General features: G+C 40.0%; 1 protein-coding gene across 4 annotated transcripts in view; it reads left to right on the top strand.

The window, feature by feature from the left end:
* The window catches only part of SHROOM2 (shroom family member 2), a 127,575-nt gene that overhangs the window by 50,006 nt on the left and 64,671 nt on the right, over positions 1-12,898 (top strand). For all 4 annotated transcript variants that reach the window (XM_080583629.1, XM_080583634.1, XM_080583633.1 and 1 more), the window contains exon 2: positions 2,004-2,155. In XM_080583629.1, coding sequence (XP_080439755.1) covers positions 2,004-2,155 — 152 coding nt within the window. The remainder of the gene's footprint in view (positions 1-2,003; positions 2,156-12,898) is intronic.

Here is a 12,898-nt window from a genome sequence, read left to right as displayed (position 1 = left end):
TCTGCTTTTCATTAATGTTTTCCCTCTGCTTTTCTGACCTACTGGCCTTCAGACCTCCAAATGCAGTTTATTTAGAAGCAACCCAGAAATGCATCTGGACAGTTGAAGGACTTGAGATTGCCTCTTCAGAGGGTTGTGATTCATGAATCCCCAGTTGCTTGTTCTCTTGTTTAGCTCTGCCTGGCTTCAGGGTTCCTCAGATGGCAGCCGCTCAATTCTCAGCAATCGTAAACTAAAATCTTCCCTTGCATGTAAATGATTTCCACTGTGGCTCCCCGGCTTTCAACTTCACTGTAGATTTGAACTGAGAATTCAATATTCTGGTAAATTCTTGACATTCAGAAGATATGCAGGCAGGTCAGAGGCAGGTCACAGCTTGAGAGCTAGATGTATCAGGATGTAGAAACTCGCTCTGTCTTTAATTATCTGTGTTTTTATTAAGATAAGAAGTTCTGGAAATTAAGCTGCTTGATTAGTATTAATAATGAGTGTTTTAGAATGGCATATAAGACTAAGCATTTTACATGGCATTCTTTTTGGCTTAGATTTAAAGGTCTAAAGATTTTTAAGACATCTATCCTGAAATTACATAAAGAGAGCTTTTATGTGCATGAAATGAGATTGCTGTGGTGTATGAGATCATCCTAATGTACTTTCATCAAGAGATATTGCTTATTTTATTAGGTTATTTAATTTAGACTTTCATTGCAGGAGTATCCTTAAAACCTGTACTGTGAGCACCACAGTTCATGAAGTTAGGTTTCCTCTGGATTTATCTCATTGTTGATTGACTTCGGTGCCTTAGAAGATGGTTGTACTTTATGAAGCTTAGTGCAGTTGGGACAATTACAAGGAATTCTTCTTTGTAGGTTCACAGACATTTAATAATGAGGGACTTGGAGATATTGTAGTCGACACAAAATGTAATGAAGACATAAATGAAAATCTTTGCTTTGAACACGAAGTGTCAAGCCCGTAAGAAGAGGTAGGATACAGATTATGAGCAAATGAGGGATGAATGAAAACTCTAGATGCATAGATCATCTGAGAGGCTGGAAGCTGTGTTGACAGCAAAAGAGAAGGGAACAAACTGAGAAAGCTGAGGGCCTGACTTGCAAAGTCTTCAACACCTGCAGCTGCACTTGAAATCAGCTTAAGCTGTTGGTACTTGTTAGTCTGGCTAATCAAGCTTTTGGGATTTATTTTAAATTTAAAAAATAGGCAACTCGTAATGGGCTGGTTTCCTTCATCATTGTGGGAACTGCCCAAAACCAACTGTTAAATTTGTTGTGTACGTGTTTCACTGCATATGATCAATAGTTCTGTAAAAACGGAATGCATACGAGAGAGGCCTATGGAAGCAAAATAATCGTTCAGTGAATATCCCTTAGTATGGCTGTGTTCTTCGGCAGCATGACACATTATTTTAATGCCTTAGATCTCAGATCAAAACCTCTTCCTCTAGCCAGAGCTGTTAGTTAGCAGTATGGACTGTAAATTCTCAGATATTTTCCAAAATGGTATATGCCTGATGAAAATCAGTTTATTTTCCAGACCAGGTTGTTATGCAATATTGTGTAGCTTCACAGAATGCCAGTTCTGTGGAGTTGACTGTGTGGTTAATGTTATTGACTATGTGGTTACTATTACTGGTTACCTTTTCTGGAGAAATAGATTTTAAGGTGCCTGCCCAAAGCTCTGTTTGCAAGTATGATTACCCGTACCGTCTTGAAGAGATCTCCAGATCACAGATTTTTTGACTCTCAAATTTCCATTAAGCTTCCTAGTTTTCTTAGGTAGTTTCCCCTCTACCTTTTTTTTTTCCTGTTCTCATTGTCTCTGTATCATATTCTTTATAGTGTTTGGAATTTTTTCAATTATTTTGACCACTTAATTACTGTAATAGTTATTGTATGAAGCCAATATTGAAAGCTCATTAACTTGTTTTAAAGTGTCATTATGCAACCTTAATAATTCTACCGTTTGGTTTGCTTTTTCTTCAGATTGAAGATGGGAGCAAGGCTGCATCTGTGGACAAGTTACTGGCTGGGGATGAAATTGTTGGCATCAATGATGTGGGCCTCTCTGGTTTCCGACAAGAAGCAATCTGTCTGGTGAAAGGCTCACACAAGACGCTAAAGCTTGTAGTGAAAAGGTAAGCTTGTGACATTCAACTGGAAGACCAGATATGTTCGGATCTTTACACTATTGAACAACAAAATTTGCCAAGAGTTTGCAAGATAATGGCTTTCATTTAGTGCTATTGATGTTCATAATATGTAGCGTTACTTCTTGAACAGAGGATCGTTATTGAAGAAGACGTGGGCAGACAGCGTATTGATCAGAGCAAAAACTGGGGCATTGTATTCTGTGAATACTGTTGTAGTGGTAGGAATCAGTACTCTGTTCCTTTCTGCCCTCTTGAAATACAGGGACTGAAGCAAACTGTCCAGCCTGCCCTGCTGCTTCTGTATTTGGTGAGCTGACATTGGTAATGCTTTCTGGTACGTTTGCAGTGCACACCAGTTTGACTCTGAGTAGCAGGTTATGTGCGAAACTTTTGGAAAAGTGTTTTCCCGTGAATACTTTCATGAAAATATTTATGAGAATGTTTGGGATCTCAAGCATTTCTTATGTGATTCGGTTAAAGAGTGCTTTCAGTTATATATTAGTGAAGGGAAAAATTGAAAATATTTATGAAAACAGAACATATTTGTGATATGAAAACTTTGTATTCTCATTTTGACTCATGACACATTCACGCTTTTTTAAAAAACTCATTTAAATAAAAATAAGCTTCATAAAAGAATTTTGGCTTTTGAACAGATGCTAAATGCAGGATAAATCTGATAAGTTCTGGAAAAAAAACAGGAAATTTGAACAAGAAATCTTGCTCACTAATTTTGTATTCAGGTGAATCAGAACTTTTTGATTCTATCACGTTACACCAACTAGACTTTCATATGAGAATTTTGGGCGTCTTTGTTGGAATCAGAAAAGAATTTTGTTGCAACAGTGAAAATGCTGAGAATTGGATTTGACATGTATGATCAACCAGTCCATAAATAAAATAGGTATTCTGAAACTGTCTCAAATGGGGACTGTATGTGAAAAAGCACTGATAGATAAGAAGTATGTAACCATGCTTTTCACCTTTGGTTTAAAAAGGTGTTTTTGACAGAAGCAGTTATAGGAATATGAATCTCTTTTGCAGGTAACAGAATTTATGTCCTCTCCAATAGCTACTTCCAGAAGCTCACACAATTTTTTTTGTAGCCCTGAAGATAATAAATATAAAATAAAATGCATGCACAACTATTGTAAATCACGTTGATGTTCAGCAGTTTCAACTTGTGTTGGCTATTCTGGTGAAGAAGTTTTGTTAGTGAAGCTTACAGCAGCTGTTTCTGTCACAGAAGGAGAGAACTTCAGGGTTGAGAAGTTTTATAGACACTGAAGAATCTGCCAAGACAGCAAGTCTTAATTATAACAAATAGCTTCAGACGTAGTGGAACGATTCCCTCTTTCATGATGCTTTTCAGTTGTGTGATAGTAACTTGCTCAGATCTGTGAATTCTGATCTATCTTTGGAAATGACAGAAGGTTTGTTGCTGAAATACCCTAGCAGTAGACTCACCTAAGCCATTCTTGAAATTCATAAGTACTTCACTCCATGCACGGTGCTTTTGGAGAACTTTCCTACAGCTAGTCAAGCACTGATTTGCTGCTAGGGATTTGTGGCCATTCTTTGCAGGCAACAGAGCCGCATTGCTATGCATGCCTGCAATCAGCTTGGTGCAAAGCTGACGGATTTTCATCAGTCCTTTCTCATAGCTCCTCTTTTTCGTTCCTTAGCATATGCCTGTGCAGCGGTCGCAGGCAACCTAGCTGTTCTGGCCAAGAGGCTGAAATAGTGGCTGTTGTTAGGGAAAACATTTTTGTCCTAAATTCATTAAGGCTTCCAGAGCTCCCAAAACAGGCAAGAGCCTTTTGGGTCATTGGCAAGCCTGCATAATATTAGATAAAATTTAATAAAACATACTGAATGAAATTAGCTAGGGTTTTTGTTTGTGGTTTTTCAACTTTGCTCTTTCTGTTGGAAAGTTGCCTTAGGACATCAGTCCTTTGACGGTCAGAAACCTTTAAACACCCAGTCTCATTTTATTCTTGGCCAACTTGTTCCCATGCACTGCTGTCTGTGTGCCGAAACAGCTTTTCTTTTCCTGTTGGAAGTTCAAATGATGCAGGTTTTTATAAAAGCCTTGTTGCATGCTTTCTTCCAGAAGTTATGGTTTGAACAACAGTATTGTTTTGTGCTGTTTGCCCTAAATCTTAGGCTGAATTTTTATGAGTGCTTTAAACAGTCCTGTCTTTAAGCAAGCCAGTTGTGTAGTCTTTGTATGAGCACTCCTGCAGGTCTGGATTGAATTGGATCAGGGGACTGATCTGACTGCAAAATTACTTGGGGAAGTAGGTTTTCAGCTGGATAGGACCACCACTTTCAGAGGCAGTCTGCACTTTAATTACTTACAGCGATCTTGAAATGGCTGCCTTGGCATTTTTAGACTATTTCAGTTTTCTTTAGATCCACCCTTACTGTTCTCTGGGGAGAGTGGGGATAGTCCCCCAATTCCTTTTCATTGAGTTATATATAAGATGATGTATTGATCTTCAAGTTGTCTTAGCATCTTTTTGTCTGCTTGCCCTGTATATCCTTTGTCTAGCACAGTGATGCTTTTCTATAGCATTAATTTAACATGTTATTCCCCAGGGATACCAGTGTGATAATTTGAAGCACAAAACAGACAAGCAGTTTGAAGCTCAACAACCCAGCCTTGGAGGTTAAAGGATCTTAGTTTTAACTCACTTTTGTCCTTAATATTGGTGGGAATTAGCTTGAGAAGCCAAGATTTCTTAGGGTTGTTTATGTTAACTATTTCTAGACTCATCCAGAAGTAAAAAGCAAGTGCTTTGAAAATTATCATGATGCAGCAAAATTTACTTCTTAACAAAATTCTTCTGGAATGTAGAGAACTTCCTGTTACTGTCAGGAAAATCAGGTTTTATTCATCACTTCTGAGAAGCACATTCATGTGAAATTCTTCCATATGGGTCACTCTTCCATGCAGTAATGCCAAGCCTTGGTCTTGCATTAATCTAGCTATTTCTCTACCTGGGAAGCAGTAGGGCATGCTATTTTTGTTTTAGAAGTCTAATTTATCTAAAGCCAAGACCAAGTGAAAAAGTGTTGCCATAGTGAGGAATACGTTTCATTCACGTAATTAAATTGTGCCTGTAGCAAAAGTTTCTGGTTTGATTATTGTGGTTCAGCAGTGGTACCTGGCTTCCACAAAATTATTTTTACCCACTATTTTTAAAGAATCTGATGCTTGAACTGCATTAGGAGAAAAAGGCACTTGTTTCTAAGTAAAAGTGACTGCAGTACCAAATACTAAGCACAAATACTAAGCATAAATTTGCTGGCTACCGGCACACATACTTGGCCTTATTTTTTTGGATACTGCGTGTTTGTGGTCTAAGCCAAATCTAAACTGCGCAACAGGCTCAACAACAAACACACTTTAAGTAGCTTACAGGTATTGATGGCTGAACAAGTGCAGTGTACCTTTGGTCTTGGATTAAGCGAGGACTCAGGAGGCTTTGTGTTGTTTTCTCAAGTGGATTTGTCAAAACAATACACCTTAATTGCATGCTAGCTCTTCACTGTAGTACTGAGTCATGTCTTGAGTAGATTCCTATCTTAGGAAGATAGAAAGTATGCTTAGGACATTTCTTACAGGAATTGTACGTGAATTTCTTTCTTTTGGAAAAGTTGTATGTGTGTCTACATATACACATCTAAAATTGCTCCGAGTGTTGACACTAAGGTGGTTATCATATTATGAATAATTAGTTTTTCTATGTCGCCTTTGAACTTAAATTCTCTTCCAGTTATTAAATAAAATCTCCGTGCCTTTGCACATGCTAGACATGAGCAAATGACATAAAGCTGTGAAACTCTGGTATATTTTTTCACTATGAACTCATGAGATTTATGTTAAATTGTTAAAAATTGGCACACAGGTGGTGCTTCCACTTCTGCTCAGTTAAAGGCAGGGGGTGGGATTGTGTGGCCTTTGGGAGCCACCCTGAGAAGTTGGGTGGGATTGTCCTGTTGGCTGCTTCAGTCGTGTGTTAGTGGCGATGGACAACTGGGGTGGGCAAGGGAAGGAGTAGCCATGGACTTCTTTCTGCAGGGTCTGCTGGTGGCAGGGAGCTGGACTTGGTTTAATTTGACCAGTTCTGGAGGAACTGCCAGCTCCTGAGAACCAGTACACATGAGCAGGCACGTTTTCTTTTCCTTTAAATAGTGTTTCGTTTTGATGCCTTTCTGTGGTGAAAATGCAAATTGTTTTTGCAATGCTGAGGAGGGCCCCTTGTTACAGAAGGGAGAGGGAAAGAGGGTGAGAACAGACTTGACATCAGAAGTGTAGCATGAATACTGAAATGTGCTCTGCTGAATCCTGGTGAGGGGAGTGAATGTTATGATAGCTGAACTACAAACTCCTGAACATGGAAAGTTAGGGTAATCTTTGTTTGCATGGCATTTCATGAAGAGGGGGACAGTCTTTTAATTGAAGCACCTCAAAAGCAGAGCTTTCAGTAATTGTCCTGAGGGCTCCAAGATTGTACACGATTGTTTCAAAACCTGATCCCTGAGCAGAAACCCTGGAATAAAAAATCTTCCAGTCTTTTACAGCGTTCAGATGGGAGATCACAGAAATCTTGGCATGTGCTGAGCAGACACGTGCTTAACACCACCAGTGACTTTTCCATCACGGGTTTTCTGTAACTTACCAAGGGAATCTAGTCTTACCCATTTCCTGCTAGCGGAGCAGCTAGCTGTGGACTTCTTAGCTCTTTTTGGCCATGGGAGTACTGTTAAAACTTGACAGCATCAATTTTTGAGATGGATTGAAAAGATGAGGGGTCTGTGTTTTCTGTACGATGATAAGATATGATTTGAGGACTGGGAATTCTGTCTCTTACCTGTGTTTGGCCACTTGATAGTTCAAGTTTTTAGGTGTCAAAATAGTATAGTAAACACACATAAAGATATATGTAGTTCTGCAGATTGTAAGCAAGTGTTATAAATACTTGGTCCATCGTTATGGTTAAGCATTGCACAATAAGCCAGATGCATTTGTGGAGAACCACTGCTCGGTAGGAGTAAAGTCTATTTTGCCATTAAATTTTATGTTCATTACTTCTTGAACTAGGGTTTATTATTACAGCAGAACTGGGGTTGTTGCCTAGTAAACACCCATCCTTTCGGAAAATTACAGCTGTAGCTTTACTGCCCAAGAAGAGACATTCTGGTGCCTGTATTTCCAGCCAGACTTTGGAAATATCTAGGAAACTGTGATAGGGCTTTCTAGGGCTGTACATGCATGCATATGCCATTGCTGTAAGAAGTAGGCAGGGGTGGTAAATCTTCTTTCCTGATGTTTCTTGTAATTGCTCTGCAGCTCCTTCTGTATACACTGTTCATGAGTGGGGATTTGTAACAGATGAATGCATCTTTTAAGTTCAAGGCTTGAACCTTTCTGTGTGGCTGTAGCTGGTGGAAAGGCTGGGTTGCTAAATTCTGGTTTCAGAAATTGACCAAGAAATGGGCCAGGGAGTTGCTTTAGGCCCACTCTTGTGCACTAAGCAGGCTAGGGAGTTGGAAGTATGTGCCAGATGGGATGTCCTCTGCCAGACCTGGGGCTGGCCGGCCACCATCGCGCTGCTCCTCCGACAGCCTGGTCCTGCACTGTTGACCAAAGACACGAGAAAAGGAGGTACATGCACACTCATATTTTCAACAAACTATGCATGGAAAAAGCCCTGATGAAGACCATTTCCCCTGCTCGTCAGGTTGTTGGCACAGTCACATAATTATGTAGAAGCAGCATGAATCTGTGCTCCCTTCATCCTAGCAGTACCATGCAGGTATTAGGGTGTTTCCCATGCAAGTCCTCTTTTTGGTGGGGCATATATCTAAAAAGCACTTCCATTTCTAACTGTTTTGGCTTATTAGTTTCTCAGTTGTGTCAACATGACTTGTTTTGTGCTGTTAGTGACATACCAGTCGACACTTTAAGTGAACATAAGCTTCAGTTCCTTGAATTGGAGGTGTTGTCCCTGGTTTCAAAGAGCAAATCGTCGTTCAGTGTTTTTGAATGTTTGTCTTGTACAGCTGTCAGAACTCTCTTGATACATATGTTGTGACTGACATGTTTTTATGTTGTGGTGACTTTCATAATCTCGTTCTTCACAAATCTAAAAAAATCCACTGTCAAACTCGAATAATAGAAAGCCAAAAAAACGACAGACATCACCATGTTTTACAAAGTCAACTCCATCAGGATGATGTTTGAAGAAGTAGGAAGGGCATAGAAATTTCCTTGTGGGTAGAAGGAATCCTGTATAGTTTGAATATGCTTCTTCCAAAGGTTGCTTGTGGCAATGATACTGAGTTTTGTGAAGCAATTACCGAAATTGGACAATGTTACATTTTTGTGGATTGGAATATGCATCAGGCAGTAACAACCTGTGAGTCATAAATGTTTTTTTCTTCCTTCAGTCCTGCAAGCACTTGTTGAAATGGTTAATTTTGAGCATGAGTAGTCTCATTGACTTCACTGAGAGCGTTCACATGACTGAAGATGAAAAAGCATACAAGTGCTTACAGGATTTAACCAGAATTTTATAACAGGCAGTACACTGGATTTGCTCTTAACACTGCTTTCCTCAGGTGAATTTCAGTTTAAGTGGTAGAGACAGTAATATGTATCCTGTTGGGTGAGAGGTGGAAGCAGGTGCGTGTTCCAAAATTCGGGGGTCTGAAGTCTTTATCATTTCACATAGTAATTTCACATGCACACACAAAGAATTCAGAAACACAACAAATCTGTGTTGGATAGCAGCAAATACTGTAGATCCCTGCTGTCTCCTGACTGTAACAGAATTGTAACCCCATCCATTAAAGACCAAATGAATAGTGTTCTATGTTAGGAATCTTCTTTGCATTTGCAACGAATGTTTCTAAATATGTTGTATGCATTTTGAAATATTGTTTGGGGTTGCTTTTAAAAACTTTAGTTTTTTTTTTCTTCTTTTCCTTTTTTTTTTTTTGTTCTTTTCTTTTATTAAACCCCAGGTAAGAACCCTGACAATGCATGTGCACAACTTCAGGAGAGTAGTAACACTCATGTTGCAGTATGTTGAAGTTCTCCTTGTGCTACTTTGGTTTTAGGTTACATATTTCACTTTCTGAAAATAAATGACAGACTAGATTGCAAACTTGAATGGTTTCTTATATTTTTACATGTCAAGTAGCCTACTGTGTTAAGTGTAGAGATTTTGTGCTCTACTTGGTTGCATAACGACATGTAACACCTTCCAATTTGCAAAGATTATAAAAGGCTTTAAAATAATTTCTGAATCCAACTCTTAACTCCGAAAATATGAATACTTAAAAGAAAGGCAAGAATGCAGGAGTGTTGCAGCTTTAGTTACTGAATTACTGAACAAATTTGCATCTTATCTCCTAAACAAGAAACCTTATTTTATGGCCATTGCTCCTGAATTTGCATAATACTGGATCACCTGGCAAAGCGTGGTCTGGCACAGAGACACAGCTGCAGCACTGTTGAGTTATATGGCCCTTTAGCCCAGTGCGGAGGAGTGACAGAGTGTCAAAAGCCAGGATTTGGGGAAATTTACGCTGGGTTGCATTTTAAATCAAGGTCTGTTGTTGATCTGGATCACAGAGCAACCTTGGTGGCACGTGGGCAGCCGAGCTGGGGCATGACATCTGATGGGGAAGAAAAAGGCAATGGGGGAGGTGGGAATGTCTTCAAAATCTGGTCTGGTCTAGTGCATGTCAGAGCAAAATAACTTTCCCGTATAAAACTTGAAGCGTCTCAGCCTGTGGCGTTGTTCTTTGTGGAGGCTCAGTAATTTGCATCATGTGGCTGCAGTGTTTCAACCAGGAATGAGACGAACTAGGGCCGGGCTGTCTCCTGAAATGCCCTGGGACTGGAGGAACTCTCCTTCCCCACTCCCATTTTTGGGTCTCCTTGGACGTGGGTAGGTAAATCACAGCTGAAACCAGTGTGAGAGCACACCGCATCGGTGTAGGAACGCTGGTATTGGGAACGTGGTTTCTCAGGCACTTCAGCTCATCTGGGATAGCTATCGAACTGTAAACACATTGCGGCAAGCGGGTCAGAGGCATAACACACCCGTTGCTCCTGGCCAGAGGCAAAGCAGGGCTTCCACGGCCGTGTGCTCCGAAAAAGCAGCAAGTTCCTTCTTGCTGAAGGCACCGCGCTGGGCTGGCGCAGGCAGCCATGTGCTGACTCTGTCTTGGGTGAAGGTGTAGGGAGGGAGCGAGTCCAAAGGCTGCTCCGCTTCCCACTTCTGGCTCCTGCTCTTTCGCCTCGGTCATGGTGAGAGTCTGAAATTCCCAGTGTGTTCTGATTCCTTCTGCTATTGCTACCGCTTGCCCTGCTAGAGGCTGCGTTTTTCTTCAGCGTTACTGGTGCATGAAGCCTTTTTTGTATTCATGTTAAAGGTTAATTTCCTTAGCCCCTTGCTTACATAGCATGATAATTTCCAAAATATTTGAAAGTAAACCCTGCTGGAACCAGCATGTGGAGCTAATTCTTCAATATGTGAAGCATTTCAGATGCTTCCAGATGATAAAGACTTAAAAAAAAAAAAAAAAAAAAAAAAAGAAAAAGAGAAAGCTTTATTATCCTTTGGAGGAATTCTGATAGATCATGGCAAAAACTGAGGTAACAGAATGACATCAGCAGTTTAATGCTATCTAGTCATCAAAAGGTAGTGGGATATACACAAAATAAGGGTGAGGAAAAGTATTTATGTAATTTATATAATATAACATAAATCCCACGATCAACACTTTTATCACTGACATACAGATGTGCTTGTCCAACTCCCTGAGGCAGAGCTAGGAAAAACAGTTCCAGAATATGAAAACTTTATCATGGTAGTCTATTGTGAATTTATCAGGCAGGAAGATTGATGATTTCATACCTCATACAACCTAACACCTCCTTGTCGGCAGCATGCATCTTATTTATAAATGAAATTGCTGTTCCATCCTGCTCAAGCCTGTATGGTTGGCTGAGGTACGAGGAAGACTGGAACAAACATGGATGGTAAAATCCTGATTTGCCCACATTATTGATTGAGCTCCCATAGTCTGTAAGTGCACTAAGACTCGATAATTTATTTGCATTTATTTATTTTCACAGTTTGAAGCAGAGGATTTTACAGGCCTGTTTAGATTCTCTTTATGTAAACTGCAACTTCCTAGGTCACGGGAAAGGAAAGCAGACATTCTGCTCCGCTGCAGCAAGGTAATACCTCTTCCAGCACAGCGTATTTGCTTAATTTTTGGACACAGGGTGACTGGCAGATTTGGGGTCAGACCAGTTGGCTACCAAACACATGGGGAAGGGAAAGCAAAGAGCAATGCTGCAGGTCTTGCTATGGTTGAGAGCAAGGTGTGTGTGTTAATCTTGGTGTGCGTTTTGGCAGGTAAGAATGTGCGTTTGAGGTAGGATGTGTGCCTCTGCTGAAATGTCTGCACATATATCTGTGTTATACAAGTCTGTCAGTAACTTTTCTGTCAAAATGCTGGTTCAGTTTGCTGTTTAACGACATCTCAGTAGTAATGGACAGCGTTTATTACTTCTTTACTATCTTTTACGTCTCCCAGCCTTACCTCAGAAGTCCCATAACCTAAACGCACAGTCATGTTTTTATTTTTCTGTTTTCAAATTTTGGGTCAGTTTATTTTTTAGGGATACTTTTTAGGAGTCACTTCCTTTTATGATAAGATACTGGAAGCTGAAAATGCAAAAGCAGGAACTCTTCCTGGTTTGCATGGAAAAAATGCTGCAGTTCCATTTGCTGCTTCCAGAAATATAAGCTTTTTATTTTTTTTTCTTTGTGGTTAGAATTTATCGGTGCTTTTCTTGGAAAGATAACCAAGAATATGGAGTATTCAGATACTCAGTGCATAGAGACCAAAAACAGACAGCAAAACCACAAACACAGTCTTGATGTTTTAGCTCATTGCACTGAGCTTTAGTGAGTTAGGAATGTTCAGAGAAAAAATCGGTGATATCAGAAAACAACCTGTTAATTTCAGATGTCTCAGTTTGAGTGAGTCATTTTAAAAGCACATAAAATCCCCAAAGTGCTGAGTAATCTCCTTTTGAAAACAAAGAGAACGAGGAATGGATGTGTCTCAAAGTCAGTGCTCAAGAACTGAGACACCCAGAATCTCTCCTGACTTCTGAAGTTTGTGCATACAGCAATTAACTGTCTGAGGACTAATTTTAAATGTGCAAGTAAGACTGCCTGACCACAACATAAGCAGTATTTCTGTTACTCGGAATAGCCTGTAGGTTTCCCCGTGATTGAATTCTTTGCCGTTAGCGCTCTCTTGTGGCTACTGCTTTCCTTGAACAACTTAAAAGGAGTTTTAAAAATACACGTGTAAATAAGAGGTTTCGGCCTTAGAACATGCTCGGTCTCTTTTGGATTAGAGTACCTAAATTAAACATGGTAAAATTTGGTTTTAATATTCTATTTTAATGATACAGGAAGGTCAATCTAGAGAAAACCATCCAAAATGTATTTCCCAAAAGATCTCGAAGGGGGCGTACATATCATGCATTCAGGTTTTTAGCTGTTTTACATCTTCATGTGTTCGGGGACAAGCTAGATCCCTGAGGAAGGCTGGCCAGGAGGCTTGGTGGGGAGCGAAGGTCACATCGCCAGCTTGAGTCAGGCAGTGGAGCAGATGGGATTG

The sequence above is a fragment of the Anser brachyrhynchus genome, assembly GCF_964034855.1.
Source record: "Anser brachyrhynchus genome assembly, chromosome: 1".
NCBI classification, from domain to species: domain Eukaryota; kingdom Metazoa; phylum Chordata; class Aves; order Anseriformes; family Anatidae; genus Anser; species Anser brachyrhynchus.
This window is presented reverse-complemented; position numbering and strand designations above follow the sequence as displayed.